Source organism: Sceloporus undulatus, chromosome 6, assembly GCF_019175285.1.
Source record: "Sceloporus undulatus isolate JIND9_A2432 ecotype Alabama chromosome 6, SceUnd_v1.1, whole genome shotgun sequence".
In the NCBI taxonomy this organism is placed as follows: Eukaryota; Metazoa; Chordata; class Lepidosauria; order Squamata; family Phrynosomatidae; genus Sceloporus; species Sceloporus undulatus.
Window position 1 is genome coordinate 141,332,332 of NC_056527.1, and position 25,840 is coordinate 141,358,171.

At 39.3% G+C, this 25,840-nt stretch overlaps 1 protein-coding gene across 4 annotated transcripts in view; it reads right to left on the minus strand.

Moving 5' to 3' along the window:
• The window catches only part of PRDM10 (PR/SET domain 10), an 80,956-nt gene that overhangs the window by 35,789 nt on the left and 19,327 nt on the right, over positions 1 to 25,840 (minus strand). The window contains exons 2-8 of one of the 4 annotated variants that reach the window (XM_042475091.1): positions 24,841 to 24,981; positions 23,066 to 23,230; positions 20,922 to 20,981; positions 9,811 to 10,063; positions 8,520 to 8,761; positions 6,725 to 6,928; positions 2,000 to 2,072 (exon numbers count right to left, since the gene is read on the minus strand). In XM_042475091.1, the coding sequence (XP_042331025.1) occupies positions 2,000 to 2,072; positions 6,725 to 6,928; positions 8,520 to 8,761; positions 9,811 to 10,063; positions 20,922 to 20,981; positions 23,066 to 23,230; positions 24,841 to 24,891 (1,048 nt within the window). In that variant the 5' untranslated portion in view covers positions 24,892 to 24,981. Of the gene's footprint in view, positions 1 to 1,999; positions 2,073 to 6,724; positions 6,929 to 8,519; positions 8,762 to 9,810; positions 10,064 to 19,440; positions 19,566 to 20,907; positions 20,982 to 23,065; positions 23,231 to 24,798; positions 24,982 to 25,840 lie in introns of those variants that run through there. The other 3 variants (XM_042475090.1, XM_042475093.1, XM_042475092.1) reach the window with 3 other exon arrangements.

The following is a 25,840-nucleotide window of genomic DNA, read 5'->3' on the forward strand; positions in this document are numbered from 1 at the left end:
CAAAACTAAATGCACAGATAATTGGAAGTAGTAAAAATCTATAAATCAGAACCATCATATTGATATGTATTTCATTCATGGTGGGATTAAAAAAAAAGACCAAACCTTACCTTATCCCATACATTGTACATCCATGCAATGTCATTTACTGTAATTTTAAGGTATTTTCCCAGAGATGAGATGAGGACTAGTGTTTTCATCTGCTATATTATTTCCCCTACTTTTTTATACTTTCCTGCCATCCTCTATGGAGCTTTTCACCCCATGAGCAGCAGCAGCAGCAGTTATAAGCAGTGGGCAGAGCAAAGGATAGCAACAAAAAGGGATAAAGGAACAAGAAGGGAAAACCCCAATGTGCTGCCTGGGTACAGTTCTTGGCTTTCTCTCCTGTACATTTTATTGCGGATGAACCTTCTGACCACATTCAGTAGTTTGCCTAGTTGCTCCTTACATTCCTGCCAAGTATTGTATGTTTGGTGTGTGTGTTTGTTTTTTTGTCTTGTTGACCTCTGGTTATGATCTTTGCTTCTCCTTGCTGTTAGCTATTTCACCTGTCCATCAATCAGTTGTTTGTTGACTGTTGTTTTTTCTCCACTTTTCTCGCACATTATTCTGCTTTTATCATTCTCTTTATATTTTTGGGCAGTGCAGTGACCGTGGCTTGCATTCCAAAAGTGGGACTAACTTTCCTTTCTACTTTCCACTTTCACCCTTTAATTTTGCTGGCACAGCACAGATGTAGCCGTTTGTTTGCACATTCAGCCATGTAGCAGTTGTCTAAATACTAATGCCGCCCTCCTGCACATACACACTATTTTTGGGATCCACAAAAGGACTGTGATTTGGGGTGCTGGTTGATTGTCTTCTAGGGGGTTCATGGAGCTTCGACTGACATTTTTTTGTTGTTGGGTTTCTATCCATTGTTTGGCGATTGGCGTGTTGGCTGGAATTTTATTCTAGCCTCTCTCTTAATTGTGTTCTTTTTCTCCTACCTCATTTATTGCTCTCATGTCACCCAAGATACCTTTTATTTCCTCTACCTTTCTTGTGTGTGTACTTATTTTTAACCATACTCATTCCTATTCAGAGGCTGGGTAAGTGAGAAACCGGGTTCTAAAAAATCCCTGCAGCTGCTTCCTTCCTTCTCTCTCAAGCTCAAAACACAGCTTTTCAAATATAGTAATATCATATAAATTAATATAATTAATGTAAGTGTAACGACTGTCTGCTTTTCAACCTAAACATAATCAGTGTAAGCTTTTTCATTTTTTAGTGTAAAGGAAATGCAATACTACCTTTTCATTGACTTTTCTATCTGTGGGAATGGCATGAGTACAAGAACATTTTTTGAAGCTGAGAAGGGATACCAGATGATCATGCAGCTTTGCCTAGCTAACGTAGATTTGGGAGATATGGCATGCCACCTGTTGAGTGTTGTTGCCAAACCAATTGCTTGAAATAGATGGGAAAATGTTAAGAGTGGATGGGATAGGCTACTGTATTTTCAAAGAAGAGGACCAGGCACTTCCATATTTGTTTAAAAGCAAGCAGGAATCCTCAGAAATGCAGACTCTGTGCTACAATTATTACAAATAAACAGCTTAGCTGGGACCTCAGTCTATTACTTCTGAGGTTTTCTGTCCATCTGTATGTTTGAACAAAGCAACTAGAATAGTTATTTGTCTCTCTCTCTCTTTTTTATTCTTTTGGCAAGAACTCATGACAGTGGCTGTACACCATCCATCACAGTGATGGACACTGAAAGGAGATGGATTTTGGACAGCAGACCATATTTGCCAACTAAAGATATTCCCAAATGCATCAAAGCAGCAAAATCAAAGGTAACCTCTATTATCATGGAACCATGTTATGTAGAAATCTCTTTAACAACAAATAAAGTTTGACAATACTGCTTTAATAGAAATAATATCATTACCTAGTCTGGCAACAACCAGGTATGCAAAATAAGTATTACAGTATTTAAAAAAGACAGCAGTACCTTTCCTTTCCTCCTCAGATACATCATGGATCTTCTGATTGACAAATTCTGCATATGAGGCAGCATACCACACCTGCAAGAGATGCATAAGAAATTTTAAAGACACTTTCTGAAGATTCTAAAAACAGTTGGTACATTACAGTCAGCCCATCTCATCCACAATTTTTTTATCCATGGATTCAAGCATCCACTGCTTGAAAATATTTTTTTAAAGTATACATTGCAAATAACAAACCTTGATTTTCATTTTATGTAAGGGACACCATTTTTCTATGCCATTATATTTAATGGGGCTTGAGCATCCACGGATTTTGTTATCCACTGGGGATCCTGGAACCAAACCACAGTGGATAACAAGGACCCACTGGATACATAATGAGTTCACATTCAAATCCTGCTCATTCTCCAAGGATGCCATGGAGCATGCACAGAAGTTATCCTGTTTTGTAATCACTTTACTATATAATCACTATATCCTAATAGATAGATAGATAGATAGATAGATAGATAGACAGACAGACCCACTTATGGAACTTCTTGGTTGCTTTGCAATTCAAACCCAACTTTCTCCTTTACATACCTAACAGGCTGTTCATTGCATGACATTAAATCTGTGACTTATTCATTTTATACATGGCTAACTGTCATGAAAGGGAAGGGGAAAAATTCAAGTAAATGCATCTTTATAAGTGAACATGAATTTCTATACAAGTGTCAAGAGGTCTTTTGAAGTATGTCAAGTCTTGAACATTTTTAAGACATTGCTCCTATTGGGATTTCTTTTTAGTTCACATGCTGCATGACAGACCTGCTGAGAGGCAGGCTGGATGAGTTACTCAACTTTCCGCACTAATCTTCATTCACTGATTGCCATGATAATGAAGAGGAGTGGGAAGCACTTTTCAAAATGTGACAAGTGATCTTGGGGGAAAATAATGTGCTACCCTCTTTTGTCTCTGTCACAGATAAAACCATATAAAACAAATGGGGGGAAAAAACACAACACTAGCTGTGTTTCCATAATGCATGGAGGGGAGGTTCCAGTCCACACGTCTGAAACAACCAAATGAATCTTCATCTGCTGGCCTACAAACAAATTATGCTCTTATCTCTGATCTGCTGTCAGAGCTAAGAGGTAACTTAAAGCTTGGTGAGCTAATTATGGAAAGGTGTTACACCTTGCAGCCCATGAAACAGATCTATAGAACTCAACTCTGCTTTGCAGCCAAGGGAAGCAGTGTGATGATAAAAGGTTCAAAAGATGATTAACACAGGTCTAAAGCACTGTTGAGAAACAAAGCAGCTAGAGGTGGATTAGGATGTTGATGGGGAAGTTTCAATAAAAAATGGCAAGCCCCCAGTTATCCTCCTTCTCCACTGTACAATGCTTCTTGCCAAAAATGCTCTGCAATCGAGAAGGGACTTTCAGGCTATAATATAACATAATAATAAAAGATACATAATGGATAATGTACCCCATAAGCTATACAATAACTTTGTCGGTTAATAAGTCCATCCCTACCACATTAGGAAGGTAAAACAGTGAATGAAGCACTACAGGTTTTTGCTTGATTCTACTGAGATCTTGCATAACAGAACTTTAGACACTGACCCATCCCAGGCATTTCAAGTACTATCTAGAATAGGACACAGAAAAGGAAGTGGAAACTGCAGGAAACAGGAAAATCCCAGATGGTGGCACTCATCTTTTGACTGCCCTCCAGTTCTCAAGCTGTAAGTTTAATATAAAAAGCTATTCTCCCAACTGTTCCCTCTAAATTCCATATGATTTGTTTTTAGCATGGGATAAAAATAACTTCATGATGATTGGAATCACAAACTGATAAGTCAGATCTCCACATGCACAGGCTAGGATGCAAACCTCAGTGACACACTGATTGAAGTAAATGGTACTTCATTAGCAGACAATGCTCAAGAAGACACGGAGCAAAGCCGATCACATTCACAGCCAGGGCAAATTGCCACAGAGGAGAAGAGGAAGAGAGAATTAAAAGTAAGCTGAGTTGCTTCACTGCACATTCATTTTAAATCATTTACTGGAAAGGTATGATATCAATGGGGTCTCTTTATAAAGACATTTTAATACTGAGGCTTCAACCCAGGGGTGTAGCTATGGATGGGATAAAATAAGACCACTTTCCCAGCCAAATAAGCATTCTGCCTCCCCCAAATGAAATTTTCATTTAGTCCCCAAATGTCTAGCATGCTACATTAGACAGTCACAATTGTTCACTTCTAGAACTTTATATACCTGTATGCTGTGCTTGCATTCCATTGGTAATTTGGCCTGCCCTTTCGTTAGGATGCTTGAACAGTATCTCTAAAAGCAACACACCCATTTTGCCCCCCTCCAGCTACACTCCCTGCTTCAACTCTCATATTGCTTCCTCATATATCTGAACACTAATAACCATTCGTCCTTAATCCTTTGTGTTATGTTCCCCATTCGTTCATCTCTTATTACTTGTGTCATTTTATCCATTACTATCATCTCCATGAGTTTTGAAATCCATTGTTCTATCTTCGGAATATCTTTTGTTTTCCAGCTTTGCGCAATCAAAATTCTTGCTACCGTAGTCATATAAAAGAGTTGTTTCCCATATTTCCTTTCATTATTAATTTCAAATATTCCCAAAAGAAAGCTTTCTGGTTTTAACTCTATTTTAATTTGCAGTACAGTATTTCCTCAATTTTGTCTCTGATTTGCCTCCAAAATTTCTTAATACTTTTGCAGTTCCACCAGCAGTGTATGAACGTACCTACTGTTTCCCTGCTTCAACTCTCAATTTGCTCACACGTTCAAGGTAAACCAATGACTGGAATAAGCTGAAATTCAACTAAGCTAACTAAGATCACCAATGCCTAAACCACCTCTCCTTTTTATCTCAGTATAAGTGGCTACATTCACACCAACTAGGTAGTTACCTCTGGTAGAAAAAGTTCACAATCTTATCGTGACTATGAAAGCAATTCAATACAGATAATAACCGTGTGGCCAGTAGGCCTATAAATTACTTGACTGTGAAAGAAGATGGTTGTATCAGAAGAAGAACCCTGGCAATTGTAAACGGACATGTTTAGCCTTAAATGCCATTTAGACAATCCTGCATCTATTGATAAATATTTGCTGGTTTGCAAATCAGTAGCCAGCCTTACGATCACATACACTTCAGCATTTTACAGATGAAAACCAGGACATCTTGTAGCCAAGCAACATTAGAGTGTGGCCAGGATGGCAAAAGTTATTAATGAGCAAAAACACACAAGCTAGGAGAAGCTGTAGCAGTTTGTATTTGCATGAGCCTGCTGGGAAGGGCAAGGTTCTGCGCCTGCTGAGTTAAATGAGTGCAAATTACTTTTGAACTCAGTTTGCAGCAATTGAAGTGATCTGAGAAAAAGGGGAAAAGTGGGGGAAGAGAGAATATTTTAAAAACAGTTCAGAAAGTGGACAGCAGAAGTTTAATTGGGACTGTCCCAGCCAAATTGGGATAGTCAGAAAGCATAATGATTACATACCCACATTTTCTCTCCTTATCCCTTTGCAATTAACACAAACTATGGTTCCCTCGTAAACTAGGAAGCAAAGCCATCATGTAACCACCGCTGAAAATCCCAGTTATGAAAGAGTAACATGAAAGAATCTAAAAAGCCTTCAAAAATGAATGTCAGCCCTTTACTACTTGTCTCATTGAATAAAACTGCCCCTACCAAAGAATCCACTAAAGCTTTAGAATGATTAATCTACAGATTATAAAGATGACAGGTTTAGGTAAAAAAAACCTAAAGTTTAAAATAAACTGTTTGTCCTTGAATACTGCTTCCCAAGCTGTGGGTTCTCTGATGGTGCTGGACTACAGCACCCCAAATCCCACACCATTGGCCATGCTGCCTGAGGCTTCTGAGAGTTTTAAATCAAATATCTAGGGAATCCAGGTGGGAATCTCTGTCATGGACAACATGTTTTCTTTGTTGATGTGCACAATAAACTTAAACTGACTCAAAGAAGATTATCGCACCGGGGTTAAAACGTTCCCCGGTGCGTTCTAACGGGGGTGAGCACGGAACGTGGCGGGAACCCGATGGGGCCCAGAATGCTAGTTTACTGCACAGCGGAACGCCGCTGCCGCGCGTTCCCGTCAGGTTCCCATCGGATTCCAGGGGACGCCATTTCTGGGGACGGTTTCAAAGCGTCCCCAGAAATGGCGTCCCCTGGAGCCTGATGGGAACGCTTGGCGGTGGCGGCGGCGTTCCGCTGTGCAGTAAACTAGCGTTCTGGGCCCCATCGGGTTCCCGTCACGCTCTGTGCTCGCCCCCGTTAGAATGCACCGGGGAACGTTTTAACCCCAGTGCGATAATCTTCAAAGAAACTCAGACAGAGGGAGGGCCAAATAAAAGATGCAGTACACTCAGATGCATATATTGTATTTCATTGCTGTGTACATCCCATAAAGAAAAGCAGGATAAACATCTAAAAAAGGAGAACACGATGAAACACAGGACATGAAACAATATTGATAGCAAGGCTCTAGTAGTTGTGTTACTTTTACTCAGCTGCTAATCACTCAGCTGTCTTTTTATCACTCAGCTATCTTATTTACCAAAACTTGATCATAAAGAGAATTCTTCCCAGGTTAGGTAGCTGTGCTGTTGGGAGAGGGAAATAATTCAACCTGTCATATTTTGCAAAAATAAACTGTTGCATACCTTGAGTTCCTGTTTGGGCTCAATGTTTTTAATTGTAGTGAAATAAATATGATGGCCATATTGATATGCTACTAGGTTCTGTTCCAGATGATTCTGTGCAGGTCGCACAAACATCATCCAATTGCAAAGAGCCTCACTGGACAGCTCAAACCAGAGGTCCTCCTGTAGGTCCCGGTCTTTCCTGTCACCTTTGTCAAGGGACACCTGAAGATAAATTACATACAGACACAAACACAGATTAGTATGATGACATACTATAAACAGTTTTGATCTTGAATAGTGCTAATCAATCAATCTTTAGGATGATGACAGAGAACACAAGGCTGATGAACATAGAGAGATTTGACATATTTCTTTCTGGCCTACCCCATAGCTATACTGAGTCACACAAATAATTATTATCCCACATGTGATGTCTATTGTGCACCAGCCTGAAAGAAACAAGTATGTTTGGACCTTTTATATGTGGGCCTGTCATAGATTATGTTATCTCAATTCATTTACTTCAGTTGACTGACTCATGTCTGCTACTGATGCTTTTAAGTATGCATTCACTTTTTAGACCTCACCTTTTCCTTCACTGCATATGTGTACAGACTCCTTTAGGGCTGCCAGCATCTATGGGAAACCATGGTTTTTTAAACTACTATACTCGTTGAACACACTTTTCTGATTTTGGAAGCTAATGAGGATCAGGCCTGGTTAGTACTTGGATGTAAGTCCACCACAAACCTTGGGAGATCTTCAGGTAGGGTTAGAAAAGAATTACACTGAAAATCCTGAAGACTCACTACCAGTCAGTTGGCAATACTGGGACGGATGGTTCAACAGATTATGTCAATATAAGGCATGCTTCCTAGCAGCCATAAATGCCTAATGACAGGCTCCATAGCCAGTTCTTAATATCCTGCTCAATATTTACATCAAAAAATGAGTATGAAGCAAGGCTATGTGGCTCTGATATAGCATGGGCTAGGGGGAAAAAAGAGAGAGATTGCTGAACTGATAAAATGTGAAACATCTCAGTTTGAGTCTCGGCACAAACATTAATATTTTCTATGAATTCTGCAAGAGAATGAACATGAATTCTGCAAACAGAAATCTATGTTCCCTGCTGTTGTTTGTAATGCCCACTTTAAGAAATTTAAGCTTCAGGAATCATTGGTTTCTGTTGTTCCAGTAGGTAGGAGTTGAATCAACAAATTTCAACAAAAGTGATTTCTTCCAGATTTTATGAAGTATACAGCAGATGGTCTCAGATGATGATGTGCTCTTCTTCTTTAGATGTTTTAAGTAGAGACTGAATGGCTACTTATTTAGAAAGTTGTAGCAGCACATTTCCTCTCTCAGTAAGGAATTAAACTTAATCATTTTTGATACTGCATCAACTTCTATGATTCTTTGAACACTGAAGCCTGTGCTTGTATGTATGTGTATATGTATGTACGTACACATATCTCTGTACTATTTATCTTGCACCAAAGTGGCTTCTATTAAAATTCATGCCTCAATAAATATGTCAGTCTTTAAGCTAGCATAAGACTTTTCTGTTATTTCTGATGACTGATCTGTCCCCAAGGAAATGGAATTCCAGCATGACAATGCAAATACATTTCTCCTATTCCACAGTAAATGTGCTTCTTAACTCTGCAGATTTGCACAGGATGTGTATGGATGCATGTTTATATTTTCAGTGCATGAGTACATATAAATCCTTTCAGGGAATACACTATACAAACTAAACATGCTTCTCAGAACAGTTAGTCTGCATAAGATATAGCTGGGGAACTCTCACCTTTAGATGGATATAGCAGTCTTTAAGCTCTGACTGCCTGACCAAAGGTCCTTCTACAGGGCCAAACTGTGTGCGCTTGGGAATGCGTCGTTTGGAAAACACTCCTCCTAAGAAGCGGTCTATGTAAAGCACTAAAGGGAGACTGGCTCTTGCTCTTGTCAGTACTGGCCGGTTTGGGATTGGGTGCAAGGGACCATGTTTGGGGCAAACTGAAGGATGTGCATTGTTGCACTCTTCACACCCTGAAAGACACAGATAGAAATACATCACATAATGCGACATTCACTAATACCGAAAGAAGTCACAGAACTTAACAACTCTGATCCAAAAACCTGTAACTGCTATTTCACACATTTTAACTTCCTACATGGTCCTCCTTCTAAGCCAGCTTTCTCCAACAGGTTGCTTTCCAGTTGTTTTGAACAAGCTTCCATAATTCCTGCTGTCTGAGGCTGATAGGAATTACAGTCCAAAACGTCTGGAGGGCACCAAGCTTGAGGACATTGTTCTAAATGACTTTTTTTATTTGAAAGGGTTGCCCTTTAACAGTAAAACACCGAGTGTGAAGGATGTCCCATAACTAAAACCAATCAATTGAGCTCAACTATGTTTAGATAAGTGCATCAGGTAGGAAAGAGGGAGGCTGCTTCCCTTTTCTCTCTCTCCCCTTATCTTCTTCTGAGGAACAACACTACTCAGCAGTTTACTTTTAATGAAACCACCTTTATCCTAAAGATCTAAGGGGGAAAGAGATGTACATCAGCTCAGAGGAAGATGCCTAAGGTCCTGGGAGTATTCCTTGCCATTCACTCTCCTCTGCCTTCCTCAATCCCCTTGTATAACACAACAGAGTAGTATTAAAAGTTCTGGAACATCTACACATTGGTACTGAAACAGAATCATCCTGTTACACTAGCAATTGTAGGCTTGCATGGAATCCAATATCAGTACAGGCTTTGGCCACTATAAGCAACTGGCAGCGCTTGTTCCTGACCCAACACCTGGATCAACAATGGTAGTTTCAAGACACCCTTTGGTCTATTATAGATTTTATTGGAACTAAGCTCTGATGGACTCAAGCTATTTCCAGAACTGGTCCCTGATAGAGGATAGATAGATAGATAGATAGATAGATAGATAGATAGATAGATAGATAGATAGATAGATAGATCTAGCAATACACACACACACACACACAACGGGTTTGGATTCATTTACAAATTGCATTGGTAAACCAATAAGTAAAAGAGGGCAATCTAAAAACAAACCATCTGCTTCTTCATATGCTTACACAGGTCATTGGGGTCAAAGGGGCGAGGTGGATCTGGGTCCCATTCATCCATGTCTGTATCTTCCCCTTCTTCTTCTTCCTCCTCTTCTTCCTCGTCCTCATCCTCGTCCTCATCCTCATCTTCATCATCATCTTCATCATTTTCCTCTTTTGCTTCCATACTACCCATTGGGTTATGCAAAGATTCTAGAGGACCAGGATCATCCACAGCCTCCATAGGAGGCAAAACCTGGCTGTGAACTGGAATTGACACCTGGAAAAAAAAGAAACTGTGCTGTTATTTGGAACAGCTAATGAAAAGAATTATGATCATTGAATTGCAAGATCCCACATCCCCACCATGCCGGTATTTCTGTTTTTTGTTTTGATATGCCTTTACACTTCAAGATCTTGTCTAGTTTCTTCATATCCGCCCTTCCAAGTCCTAGTCTTCTTCTGACTTCTTGACTGCAGTCTCCATTATGATTAATAATTGAGCCAAGGTATGGAAAATCAATAAAATGTAAACTTGCCTGACCTCCTGGCCAAATGGAAACCATTCTGTTTCTCTGTATTCTGTCTGAACAGTGGCCTTTTGTCCTGAGTACACTCTTAAAGAAATGGGTGTGCCATATTTGATTGTTCTGAAGTTATGCATCAGGACAATCAAATGTGGCACTTTTCTTTAAGAGTGATCCATAGTTGTTCATGATGTATATAATCAAAGGCTTCACTGTACCCAATAAAACACAGACTGATTTTCCTTTGAAATTTTTTGGTGTGCTCCGTTAGCCAACATATGCTTGCAATATGATCCCTAGTGCCTCTTCCTTTCCTTAACCCACTTTGTACCCCTGGCATTTCTTGCCTCAAATACAAGGTGACAGTCTTTGTTGTACAATTTTGAGCACCACTTTGCTTGCATGGGAAATCAATGCAATGGTCCTGTGGTTAGTGCAATCTCTGGTGTCCCCTTTCACAGGGAATGGAATGTACTATATACCGTATATACTCGACTATAAGTCGACCTCATGTATAAGTCGAGGGCAGGTTTGGGGGGCAAAATTATGGATTTTCATACCCTTGGATAAGTCAAGGGTGAAACTTTGGGACATGCAACAATGGATCTAAATGATGAAGCAAAGGAAAACAATGCCAAAGAACCTACGAAATTATGGCAAGCATAACTGTTTTGGCTCACACTAAAGGCTGGATGGAAGAGAGAATAGAGGGAGGTCAGTGCTTCCAGGGCAAATTGCTCTTTTGTCTTTCACCAGGGGATGGTTCCCTTTTTAATAACAGTTAAAATAAAGAATTTACATCGACCCGTGGATAAGTTGACCTAGGTTTTGGGGGTCAATTTTTTGACTAAAATTTCTAGGCTTATACATGAGTATATACAGTATACTCTATACGTTAACCTCATGTATAAGACAAGGGCAGGCTTGAGGGCCAAAATTACGAATTTTGATACAACCTGTGGATAAGTTGAGGGTAAAATTAGGTGGTTATAACAAAAGATGTAACGGTTGAAGGAAAGGGAAACAATGCAAAGAACTTACAAAATTCCATAAGGCAGGATGGATGACAGAATAGAAGAAGGTCAGAGCTTCCAGGATAGATTACGCTCTTACCTTTCACCAGAGGACGGTTCCTTTTTTAAATAAGAGTTAAAGTACAATATTTATATTGACCCGTGGATAGGTTGACTCAGGTTTTGGGGGGCAATTTTTTGACTAAAATTTCTAGACTTACACATGAATATATACAGTATATTGAGCAGATTTACTTCTGGGAAAGTTTTCTTGTTCAAATATTTTAATCAAGTATATTTTCTTTTCTATCAATCTAATTATCTATCAATCTGATAATTCATGTGGTGATGTTGTGCTACCATTTTACTACAGTAAATTTGCTTTTACTAATTAATTTACACTGGCCATTTATGAAGGAGTTAGAGTTGCACAGTAGAAAAACAGAGGAGTCAGAGTTAAATGTCCTGGGCAATGGTGGACAAGAGGTCAACCATCAGTCTATGGGTTCAAATGCCATAGGCACATCACTATCTTGATCCATGTAAAGTAAGAGCCTCTTAAGGACTTACTTTCATGAGGCCAAGATATGATTTAATCTTATGAAAAGTATTTTGTATTTAACACAGTAATACAAATACAAGTATATTTCTGTCAAAGAAACAGGTGTGTTCCTGAGCACTAGTTTAACAAAAAAATTGGTACTAGAGGCAGAAACAACATGGAAAGAATTGGGAGAGGTTTTTACACCACCACAAAGAAGACCAGTTCAACAAACCATTTATTCAAAACTACTAATAGGCACATGTGAAATGCAATAAGCCTTATGTTTGTCCACAGAAACATACTTCCCTCCTTCATCATCTTCCCAATGTTGATGCTGCTTAAAATGTCCCACCAGACAGCAGACAAGGAGGACGTTTGGTTTGGGCAGGAATAAAAGGACTTTGCTAAAATGAGCTTCTTTGTCAAGCTTTGTTAACTAAAGTATGCCTGTATTTAGCACAGAAAGTGGAGCTGAGCCAAAAGAATGCACTGAATCAGCAAACCTCTGAATCTTCAGAAAGACTCTTGGCAACTCAATATAAGCTGTTCCTTATTCTGTCATGAAGTGAAGCCACCCAGGGTCTCCATTTTCTACTTTAATTAGTTTGACATTAAAATGTGCCCTTAAAACAATCCTGCCTATAATTTTCTCACTCCATGAAAGAAGAGAAAACAACACTCAACGCACTTAAAATAGGTTTGAGTTAAGAAACAAGTTAATTAAAACCTAAAACCTTAATAACCAAAAGTCAGCTGAAAGGCAACGGGGTGCTCTGATATTACAGAACATTGTATACTATTTTATATAAAGAGAAAAGTTAAATGCCCATTATGTATAGAAGTCAATACAATGTGCCTAGGGAAACTTCTGAAAGGGAACCTAAGGAGCCACCAAAGGCCATTAAAAATAACTTAGAAAGCCTTACAGTTTTTCAGTTACTAAATTAAATAAAGATTATTAAATAAAAGCCCAAAGAAATGTTTAAACAACACTGGGTGTAAGTACACTCTTCATTAAAACAACAACAACAACCAAATAAATTCAAATTCTGGACAAAGGTTGCTCAGATTTTCCTTTAAAAGCCTTTGCAAGATGAATAAATTATGCAGCATTCTTCAGTCTGAATAAGTTGTGCACATCAGGCATACACATCAGTTTTGTACAAGGAGCAAAGCTGACCACTTTCCCCCATACAACACAGACACTGGATTTTGAGATCTCACATGGCATCTCTACACTTGTATCTGAGTTTGCCTCTCCACTATCAACCACATTATCTGTGGAGTGGATATATGGATATATTACATTATCAGGATGCAGAATGCTGCGTGAGATACTTCCTGAAGGTGTGGCATGACAATAAGTGTACAGAATGCACTGAAGCCTGGACAGTGTCAGCAGCTTGCAAATTACATTGTAGGAAAGACTGAGGTTCCTTGGAAGCTTATTGAAGATTCCTTAACAAGTAAAATTGGGCAAGATTTTCTGAAAAGTTGTTTGCCCCTCACTACCAGACCTCCCTGTATTGTCAGAGAAGCGCTGGATAGCTCTTTGGATGCAGATTGGTAGAACGTAAGAGTAGCATTCAAAGTGCTGGTTTTGATGAATAAAGCCTTATATGGTTCAGATCCTATCTCATCATGCTCATAGGTACATCTGGTGGGAACACAAGAGAGGGCCTTCTCAGTGGCTTTGTTAAGTGGCTCCCTGAGATCCTTGGATATAGGGCAGGATGTCAATATTTTAGTTAAGAAATAAGCAAACAAGCCTGTAATGTTGTACCTAAAACAGTCAAAGGAGAAGTATTCTTCATGTCCCTTTAGAGATTTAAAAAAGTAAATCTCAATCTCTCTCTCTCTATCTATGAGCCCGAACAGACAAGCCAAAATAAAGCTGCTTCAGGTCACTTTGGAAGTATGGTATTTAAATGATGCATGCGTCCTAAGAGGCCGGAAGTCCTAAGTACTGGAGCGCAGCTTTGGTGCAGCTTCTGGCCTCTTAAGATGCGTGTGTCATTTAAACAGCATAACTCCAAAGTGACCCAAAGCAGCTTTATTTTGGCCTGTCTGTTCAGGCCCTATGTCTCTGTGTGTTTAAGGTTTAAAAACTCAGGAGTGAGAGACACAGCAGAGTACTGTATGTATGTGCAGCAGCCCAAGGTCTGGTGAAGCTTGTGTGGTGGGTCTATGAATGTTGAGAATTCATTTTCACTCCTGGGGTCTAGAATAAACTTCCACATACAGACCAGGTCTACTGTTAGAGGTTTCAAATTAGAATTCTTTACAAGTATCTCAGTGAGTATCATCATCATCATCATCATCATCATCATCATCATCATCATCATCCTCTTCCTCATTCTCTTCCAGGCTTTTTCCCAGTTTGAGACCCAAGGTGGTTTACAACAGTTAAAACTAACATGGCTAAACATTCACAACATTCAAAAGCTAAAAATGTAATTAAACTGTCACAAAATTAAAACCAGTTAAAGCATTAACTGTTAAAAAGAAAACAGCTAGAAAATCCACTAAGCAATCAGTCCTCAAAGGTCTGCCAAAACAAAACAAAACAAAAAAAGGTCTTCACCTGCTTGTGGAAAGATAGCAGGCAGCATGCTAGACTGGTAACCTATGCAGCTGTTCTAGCAGGGGAGCGCCATGATCCCTGCAGCCAGCCATAGTCAACAGACTGACTGTAGCATTTTGAACCTGCTGACATTTCTGAGGTTTCCAAAGGCAGACTCACATAGAGTGCATTATACTAGTCCAAATGGGATATAATCAAGGCATGTGTCACTGTAGCTAGATCCAATTCCTCATGGTACGGGTGCAGTTTTAACTGTGCAAATGTGCTCCTGGTCACAGCTGACACCTGGGCATCCAGGCACAGATCTGAATTCAGTACACCCAAGCTGTGAACTTGAGATTTCAGGGAAGTGAAATCCAATCCACCACAAGCTGAATCCCTATACCTTAATCTACCTCCCATGAACTACAAATGAATTTATTTCCCATTCCGCTTTTCTCTCTGGGATGATAACCAGAGGACACAGCAGACCAGTGAGACAGCCAGATTTTGACAAGAAACCTGGAGTTGCCAATCTCATCCTAGAGGCACTTCAAGTCACCTCTGAGATTGAGAGAAAGACGTTTATACCATAAGCTTATGTACAAATATCTTTCTCTCAGTTAGTCTCAACGGTGCTACAAGATCTCTTTGTAAGTGACACAGACTAACATGGTCATGTCTTTGAATCTGACTACAGAACACTGACTGTTTGTGTGTGTTATATACTGTGATCTATCGCTATAACATTTATAATAATTGTCCTTGCAAATGTTGTTTTTATTCTTTAACTGTGTTTGAATTTTTACAAAGGCCATAAGCAACAGAATTTTCACTAACTGACCTACAGGCTAGAAATTGTTATTATAAAAGATACATATGCAAGCCTCCCACGTTCTGTATTAACTACTATTCCCATTTTCAGCATCTTCAATTTGATTTCCAAGCTAACAGAAAACTGCTATTCTAAAATGCTTCAAGGGGTGTGACCACAGCTGAATAAAGGCCAAGGAGAGGGAGATGGAAAAAATGAACACAATGATTATTCCTTACTGCCAAATGCGCACACACACACACACACACGCATCATTAGCGAACCCCCATGCATGCTGGCAGAGAGGAGTGAGCATCAAACTTGCTATTGTAAGGTTTCAGAACATTCCCCCTGTATTTGAGCAAAAACACCCTTTGTGCGCTCATTTTTATCCCTTTACATATGTCAGAAGAAATCAAGACACAAAAACACAAAGGCTTTGGAAGAGCTAAGATTTAATAGCCCCTTTCCAAACCAGCAGGGACCTTGGTTATTATTTTAGCAGCTATAATGGTTCAGGGATTTCTTACAGGAAGAGGGTCCATGTAGCACCTGCAGGGATAGCAGCTGCTCTAATAATATGATAGCTGTTCACAAGCAAACAGGGGATTTCACCCTGGGAACATTTGGTTTGTTTACAGTGATGCTGCTGAGGTTATGCTTTTAAAGAGAGGCCTGAGATAACACATTCTGACACTTGTATGTTTTTCTTACTATTAGCAGGCTGCAAAAGGCATGCATGCAACTCCTTGAAATAACACAAGGTATGATTTGTTTATTCTGGCCTAAAGGAAGTAATGATGAATAGACCCAGTGCTCTCCTGTTCTCTGCACAGAATTCAAATGCAGTGAATTACAGGGCTTACAGGACTTAGTTTATAATTCTAAACAAATGTCATAAAAATGTCCTTGTATTTTCAATAGAACCCATGGTGTTTTCTATTTATCCCACAAGTTCTTTGCTGATGCAAACAGGTCTACCTGAAAAGGGCCCAGTTCCCTTTCCAGGTTCATGAATACATCCATATTCAAAGTCCATTCCCCTGGATGAATCCTGTTGTGGTTGAGGTAGTGAGCCTGTACATTCAACTTCGGTTTCAAGTGGACTGCTGATATGGAAAGTATGCAGTTTTCCACCCAATGGAATAACTTTTTGTCTCGGTTATTAGTGGTATGGACCACAGTCCTCCCTGCTTCTTGATGTATGCTCAGACTGTCATGTTGTCTGTCACTATGCGTATATGACATCCCTGCACTCATGCTGCGAATTTGAGAAGTGCTAATTTCAATGCTTTCAGTTCCAAGTACAATGAGCTCGTGCCATACGCGGGCTTCACTTCCGTGGCTTTCAGCGTATGCTGAAGCCACGGTACAATTTAATGAATGGCTCATGCCCCATTATTTTCAATGGGGCATGAGCATACGTGATTTTCCCCTTACACGTGTATCCCCCGTGTAAGGGAAGGGAGGAATGTAATTTATATTATGTCTGTTACTATCCATGTGACTTGCATTGACACTTGTCCCCAACCAGTAAACTGGCATCCATTGTTATCCGCCTTTGGTCTTGTACTAATAATGGAACTCTCTGTACTAGGTTTCTGTTCACCGTCCACCATCTTAATGGTCTTCTTACATGTAATGGTATCCTCATTACATGATCTTGTTTTCCAACTGATGTGGAACTAGTAATTTCTGTAGACCCCTGGAATTATACCTTCCACATGGTACCAAATGTATTGTGGTATGTAATGTATTACCTTGGCCAGAACCATTAAATCCACTGACTCTGAAGAAATCAACTTCATGTTGTATTTTTAATTTCTGTTCTGGAGACAGACTCAATTTGCCTTTCTTTGTGTCTATAATTGCTCCCAAGTGTATCAAAACTTGTGTTGGTTCCAAATGGCTTGTCTCATAATTCACTAAGAAACCATGTCGCTTCAAAGTGGATATTGTGAGTTCTGGATCCACTGTCATTTTTGTCCAAAAACTTGCTTTTATAAAGATGTCATCTAGGTATGGATGTAACTGAACTCCTCTTTGCCTCAGGTAAGCTGCCAAAGGAACTAATATTTTCGTAAATACTCTTAGAGCTGATGCCAGTCTGAATGGTAGTGCTCTGAACTGTTAGTGGTGGTCCTAGTATTGAAATATGAGATACTTCTTGTCTTTTTCTATCATGGGAATATTAAGGTAAACTTCCTTGAGATTTACTGAAACCATCCAATATCCTTTCCACAAATTGTCTGCTATTATTTGTAATGTCCCCACTTTGAATCTCAAATATCTCATGCATGTATTGAGATATTTGAAGTTCTAGTGATACCTCTTCTGCCCCCAAGTATGAGGGCTTTTCCGTTATCCCCGCCTCTGACACCAATGTGAAGTCTTGCTGGATGCCCTTGTGCATTTCATGTGAGATTGTATTCAATCTCTGTCCCCACTGGATACCACCACTCTTCATAAATTACTGCCAGCACATGTCTGAACTCAAGCTTTCCCAATATATAACATACCTGGTGGCAAAAGCATTTAATACCAAAAATAACAATTTAATAAACAGAAATGGAACATAATATACAGCTTAATCATTTTGTACATGTAATTCACATCTCTGGAGCCAGTGTGGTGTAGTGGTTTGAATGTTGGACTATGACTCGGGAGACCAGGGTTTGAATCCTGGCTTGGGCATGGAAACCCTCTAGGTGACCTTGGGCAAGTCATACACTCTTAGCCTCAGAGAATGGCAGTGACAAATTTCCTCTAAAGAAACTTGCAAAGAAAACTTCAATAGGTTCACCTTAAGGTCACCAAGTCGGAAATGACTTGAAGGCACACAAAAACAACAAAATTCAAATCTCTCACTCTTCTCACACTGAACTTCTATCTACCTCAGACCCCAACTCTAACTCTCCTGACCACTCTAACTCCTAAACCCACTCACTAATCCCTAAACCAGACTCAGTTTTCATCCGTGACCAACTGCCATACGCCAGGTGTGTCAAAATCCCCTGAGACATTCTATCAGTCACCGCTCACTCTCAACATTTCATTCTTAAATGTACCTTATTATATTTAATACACAGTGCATGCATATCCATATTACCTTAACATAACTAGTAAATAAAACAGTATTTTCCCCTGAAAAGTCCATTAACATCACAAACCCCTACTAATCTACTTGCTCCTAACCAGAAGAGTCTGTAATGAAAAGTGTATCCATTCCTTCTACCTGTTCAAGTAAGAACTTCATTTTTCAGGAAAGCCATATCCATATGGTATTTTCTTGGCTCGTATGCATTATACTGTAGGGTTCCTTAAGCCAGACACATTTCTTTTGGTTGCAAAGCACCATGTATAAGGTTTAAAAATACAGTATAGATGTTCTATATTTCATGCCAACCTTTTCTGCTATGTCACTCCTTTTATTCTAAATTAATGCAACCTCCTCTTGGTTTCAGATGCTTAGGAAGCCTCCAGAGTAATTTTTCAGGAAGTAGACTGGGGTGGATTGCATATGAGGGGGTGAAGTGTGCTTTCCTTCCGCTCAGGGTCATACCCAGAATGTTTACACACAATATATTAATTCATCTTCACTGGGAAACTGGAAGTTCAGTGCAGATCTTATGCTACCAGGTCTATAAGTTTGCCAGTACTGTATACTGAAGAGCTGACTTACAGGAAATGTTCAATAAATCTCAAGATATAGTTTGATTCCTGAGCAAATGAACATAATATGGAACAGAGATTGTATCAATGAAATTTAGAGAATGTATCTTAAGCTTCCTGTAGTGCTACTTTATGGTCTATTGAGAAAAAGAAATTAGCAGGTATCACAGGTAGATAATAAAAGCATGCAATTATGTGGGTGCCTATCTATCTATCTGTACATACTATGTACACATATATAAATGTCCAATGATCCTCCCATATCCACTTTGGAACAAACAACCTAGCTACATTTTACACTCACCAAAGGAAAAGGAGCCAAGTGCTGACTTCTGAGAATACCAAAGGCATCCTCCCAACAGCTGCCTATTGACAGAAGCTGAAGGTGCCTTGCATGAATACATACTAAAAAGGAAAGCAACACTCAGTTGTCTTGTTCAGCTAATCTTCACTAGCAACTGGGAAGCAGGGGAGATCAGATGAGTGAGATAAAAAGTAATCATAAATGCCCACCAAGCAATTACCTCTCTTTCTTTCTCAGCGTGACTTCATGTCAAGACCTTCCAAAATCTTTTGAATGTCAGGAGGGTGCCTTCAGAATTCACAACTGGCAGCTTTACATGTGGTGAGTGTAACATGTAGCCAAGTTCTAAAACACCAAACCATTAATTTGTGGAAATCTCAGAGAAACAAAAAAGTAATATTCAAACAAGAGATGTATACTATCTACTGTATTAGAGCTTCTTAGAATCTGAAACTGAAGTTTATCTCCTCATTTTATAAGCCACTAACATAGCTATCAAATGGTTTTGAGCTACTACTTCTGCACAATTGTGTTTTACAGAGAGACTTAAAACTAAAAGGATCCCAAGCCTTGCCACCTCAATCATTCAGTTTCCAAAAGTGCCAGAGATTATATGAGAAACTAGTGCTTCTCAAAGAGATACTTTTTGCCTCTTCTGATCCTTACTTCCCCCAGCCCTCAATTTCATGCTACTCCTAGTCAATTTCACACTAGTGAGCACATCAAGCAGAAAACCAGGACTATATACATCAAGACACATCAGCAAGTAATTGGAATTTTTAGCTTTCACAGTTATATCCCAAAATAAAAATTCAAAAAAGTTCTGCCAGTATAAAAGAGCTCTCTTCTAAAATGTACAGGAGCATAAATAAAATGATAGAACAGGTTTATTTTTGTCATTTAAATGGGAGATATAGAGGTATATCTTCCAAACAGGAAAAGCTGGGTTAATCAATCTTCTCATCACTCTTAAACTCACTTTATAGGTTCAAAGGAGCTGGCATTTATATTCTAACTGGCCTTTTAACCAGTGAGCACGTTTTTGATTTTAAATTACTTACGAGCACCACCATAGTGGACCTGTATGACTATAGGTCAGGTAAATTTATTCAGAGAGATGAAGGTGAAATGATAGAATTTCTGTTACCTAAGAGTGCAACTTTTTTCTTTTTCTTTTTTGCCCAAACAGATTTTTGCAGAGGCAATGACAAGATGAAGCACATCTTGTATTAAACATTCATGAGAGGCAGGGCCTTCTTAGTGGTAGCCTAACATTATAGTACTCATTTCCAAAGGACTTACAGCCCCTTCAGTGCATGTATTTATATTAACCTTGTTGACCTTCTCTTTCAATGTTGTTTTTAAATGAGAAATAATACCTTGCACGCTGAGATAAACTTATTCAGATATTGTACACCATTTTGCTACATATACAATCATGCAGGAATAGCCATTAAAAAAACAGCTAAAATATTTATCAATAAAAGAAATGAGTTTGTACACCATACAAAACAATGGCTGTGCCATACTATTTGCAACTCTCTGGAGTAAAAACAATGATATGCTCTTTCTAGCATGAGGGAGAACTGAGGATAGTCAACAGAACAGCAGTGGAATCTATCACTAACAAAAATAAGTCTTTACATAGTCCATCACTGAATGTGTATAAGAATCAACAGATCTTTACCTGCTGGACCTTACCTGCTGCGTAGATGCATCCTGCTGGACGTATGTCACTTGGGATGGATCTGTAAACAGAGCCTGAAGAAAATGATATAGTAAGATTAAAATGTCTTAGTATAGTTTGGCAGCCTGATGTTTATGGTGATAGGATAACCCCACTGCTGGGGAAACTGGACAAAAGACCAATTTTGTTATTATTCTTTTGTTATTTATTTTATTTTTATCCTGCCTTTCTCCCAAAAAGGGACCCAAGGCGGCTCATAATATAAAAACACATTAAAACAACATTTTTAAAAACACTTAAAATAGCCCAATTAAAAAAGTAAAAAGTAAAAAAAATTAAACCTACAAAATTTAAAACATACAAAGGTTAAAAATAATCTAAACTGTCACCACCCCCCATAAAACCAGGCCTACATAATTTTAAAAAGCTTGCTGCAATAAAAATGTTTTTGCTTGCCAGCAAAGGGTCAGCAGGGAGGGAGCCAGCCTAGTCTCCTGTGGAAGGCAGTTCCACAGGATGGGAGCACTGGAATAAACACTCCAACAGTACTCCTATAATGTGTGAGACAATGATGTTACATTTGTACATGAGTATCATCAAAATACCACTGATGTGGCGACAGAGCCTTAGTCAATCACCTTTTATATTAAGACTGAGGCCATCAGACCAAATCTTCGAAGCAACAATTCTGCATGATCATTTAGAACCAAATGTAAAGAGAAAGAAAAGTTACAATAAGGCACCAAAACATGTTGCCATTAGAACCAGTGGGGAAAAAGCACTGAGAAGAGTGCATAGTCCTAAAATCTCTTGGAGGGTAAGATGGGGTTTAGAAATCAATATGCTAACATTACTGGCATACATGAGTTTTGTATAAAACAGTGGTTTTCAAGCAGTGTTCCAAAAAGTTCTTCAGCAGCTTATCAGCAGCTTATCTAGATTAGAAGATATTTCTTAGGAATGTGAAAACTCAAGAGTATTGTGTGTGATATATGCTTGTACTCTCAGCTCATATGAATCAGGTGAAAATGCAGCATGCCTGGCTAGTAGGCTGCATAAAAAGGTGCATAGCTGAACACAGGTTTTGCATGCAAAACATCTGTTTCAATCCTTAGCATCTTCAGGGCTGTAAAAGACTCTAGAGCAAATTTATGCTACAAGCCAATGTAAACCAGAGGAAGGTCATTTGCAGTCTTGGAATTGCATGCAACCCCACAAGGTTTGCTTTGTGGCCCACAACCCCTCCAGATTCTCCAGACTATTATTTTTCTTTCCCCCCGAAAGGGGTGAACTGATTCTCTTGGAAGCCTTTAGGAGTGGCATTCAGCATTTAAAATAGGTTGAAGTTCCTTAATGCATGATTTGATGTAAACAAAATACCTGGTTTTCAAAACCAAACATGGACTTCTTTCTTTTTACATTTTTAATAGTCCATGTGGTCCCAGAAGGTTTAAGTCCAGAGATGGTACCCTGGACCCTTCATAGTTGCCCACCTGAGTACAAACAATACTCTCTTAGCTAGACTGATGGTCTAAGCTAGCCTCCTCCATTCCTTCCTATGAACCTACACCTTAGAAATGTTCCAAAATCTCTTACAAAGCACAAGGATTACATGAAAGACAAACTGGGTTCCTTTGCAAACAAAACCATGTTGGAGACATTCTTTAAAGAAAGGATGTTTGAAAACCATGGTTGTAAATGGTTTGGTTACTTAGAGACAAAGGGCTAGCACAATACTTAGAAAACTAGATGGTTCATTAGCGGTTGCCTTCACACTGCTGCAAAAATAAGGATTTAAGCAGTGATTAATTAGGAACTCCCAACTTGTACAGAATGCCACGGATTGTGAAATTGTACACTGGCTACTGCTGTTGTCTTTTGAAGAAAAATAGACTTATTTTTTCCCCCTTTCAGGGAAACAAGATGGACAGGGCTTCATACTCAATAGGCTACCAGGAGCTTTTGATTACAACATCTGCACTCTCGTTTAGAACGAAAAGTCCAAGCTCCCTTTTTGCCAATGGTTAGATGATTGCACACAGCTGAGAGCCATTAGGCATTCACACAGTTTGACAGCCAGCTGGCCCCCATCCTGAATGAAATTATTTCTTTTTGCAGCCATGAGTAGACAGAAACGGGGGTGAGGGATGTCACATGCCTGAGTGGCTTCCACGGGATGGATGTAAACCAGTGTATGCTCTGACGTATCCACCGAGGTGTAAGATGTGCCATCGGCTGTGTAGACCACCTGTTGTGAAGGACGGTCCTGATCATCGCTGTACACAATCTGGGCCACAGCTCCCGCTTCAGGGACAAAGTGGACCTGGAATGGGGGAGGAAGGGAGAGCAAATGTCAACAATAAATGCATGGAGGCATCTAGTCAGAAACTTTATGGGAAGAAATTATGGAGCCCAGTTACTGCCACATTTGCTGGCAACAGATATAGTCTAGGCTGTTGAAGGGGAAACAACAACCAAAGATACCACTTCCAGAGAAAACCAGGCACAGGCAATAAACTACTAACTGTTCAGTCCAAAACTGAGTTAAACTGGAGTATTTAGACCAAAATCAATGTAATCTATTAAACTGCTATCTCGTTTTCTAAAAATAGCCTGTGTGACTTTATCAGCAACATGGAAACTACACACAGCACTTGCTGGCATGCTGGTACCGCAGGTGATGGAACCGTTCTGGTTGAATTCCTACCTCTTGTGCAGCTATTAAGAGTACAAAATCTTTTATCAGAAAAAAATACAGTTGGACAAAGCAAATTAGATCCTTATCACCCATCATCAATGGCTTTAATATCTTGGCTCCCTTATCTAAGATGTAGTATTTCTTCTCTGCAAGAATCCCTGAAATGGTATCACTTCTTTGCTCTTGTTTTGTGATTGCTGCCAGATGGTATGGCTTAACAGGTAGAAGATTCATATATAAATGCCTCTGGGTTCCACTTCCATTTTCTTTCCCAGACCATATACATTATTTTGAATCAGGAGCTGAAGGAATCAGGAACAAATCAGAGGCCAAAGCAGAAGACTATACCAGAGAACAAGCCAAGAGCCACAACTGAAGAGTGATCAAGATCAGAGAGCAAACTAGAGGACAGAACTTGAAACCAACACCAGAACCACAAGTTGCCTCAAGGTTCAGGCAAGCCTTGGTTTCAAGCAGAGCTCCACTGAGATAGGACTCACTCTTAGACTTCTTCCCACTCAAGAAAAGTCAACATCCAGTTTGGATGTTACCAGTCAAGAAGATTCCTTACATGGAGGATGTGTATTTATGATTTTTACATTACTCATTTGAGGCATTTATTCAATTCTTCACCAATAGGAAAGCTTCTGTACAACTGGTGAAAACAATAATATGTCATTGCAACAACAAATAATTTAATAAGGCCATAATGCTGGTTTGATTCTTCTGCTGGCTATAGACAACTTCTATCAGCACAATAAAAACACATGAGCAGCTATTCCATTTTTCCTCTTTGACAGATTTTTGGGAAGAAGGATGAATTGTAAGGAAAACAATTATAAATGGAAGATGACAACATATAAACTGCCCTAAAATTCAGTGAAAGAGACAGGTATCATAAAAGCCTCACTTGGAGGCATCATCAACGTGACTCAGCTAACTTCACTACAAGCTTTTCCTGTTGGGTACCTGAAAACTTTGGTAAAACTTCACAACACAATGGGCAGATTCAAGTAAAATTTTGTATTGTGCAAAAATCCATCAGAAAGGCTTTCCCCCCAAATATTCACTAAGAAAAATGTTCTTGCACGAACTAATTTTTTTAAAAAGCAAGATGTGCTATATTAGGAAATTCCTCTTTGCATATGGACACTGTGAAAATTAGGAATTAAAAAACTATTGCTTCTAATCACCTGAGCAGTATTCTGTTCCTGCTCAGCTGATTCAGACCACACCTGTGTGCTTTCTTCTTTCAAGTCCATGTCGTCTCTGCTGTCGGGCTCCATAGTGTTATAGCTGATTATAGACGCTGAGCTTGTCTGGACATATTCATCTGTCTGCTATGTTTTGAGACAAGATAATCTTCTGTACCATGCCTATAGAGAAAGAAGGGAAGGGAGGAGAGAGAGAGATGAGATATCAAAGTACTGAATGTGTTACAGTAAATTTGGTGTTTGCTACAAAGAGCCATGAAGCTTCCCTACCCACCAGCTATTGTAGTTACTATGAATAAATATCCAGTTCATGTGGCTCTGTCGTGCTTTAGCATTGGAATATACAGAAAGTAATTAATTCAGTTGTCCATGGATCCCATTCAGTTCTGTGGGGTCATGGTCACAGTGGAAAGTGAACAAAACTAGACACTGAAAGCAATCGCCAGGAGCAGCAGATTCATTGATATCCCCAAGTGAACTCCAGATTTTTGAAAATATACAGGCATTTTCCCACATTCACCCCTTGGTCGGTTACAGTGTTGGACAGCTTGCCATTCTGGTGCTAAAAATGAACATTGTCATTTATGTTAATGTGATCAAACACTGGTTATTTTTCCCAAGAGATGCTTTAGTCATTGTCCTATATATGCAAGGTATACTGTGCAAACCCCACTGAGCCTGCTGGATGAGATACTCTGGGTGCTGTAGACCACAGAAAAAGATACTCTTTCAAATTTTGGTCTAATGCTAATGGCTGTGTGCTCCTAGACATACCAAGCTCACCATCTTTTTTGGAGGGAAAGTCACAATGCTGTGCTTTGTATGATAAGTGGCAGTTGACAGTAAGTGTATTTAAGATTGTTGACAAAAACAGGCAAATGAAGTCATGAAGTAACCCTGATGAGGCAAAATAATAATATTCTAAAGAACAGTGATGTTAGGAGTGTTTCAGAAATTAATGAAATTATTCCCCTCCTTACTTCATGTCCTAAGCAGCGGTAGATGGTGGCTTCTATGTTGA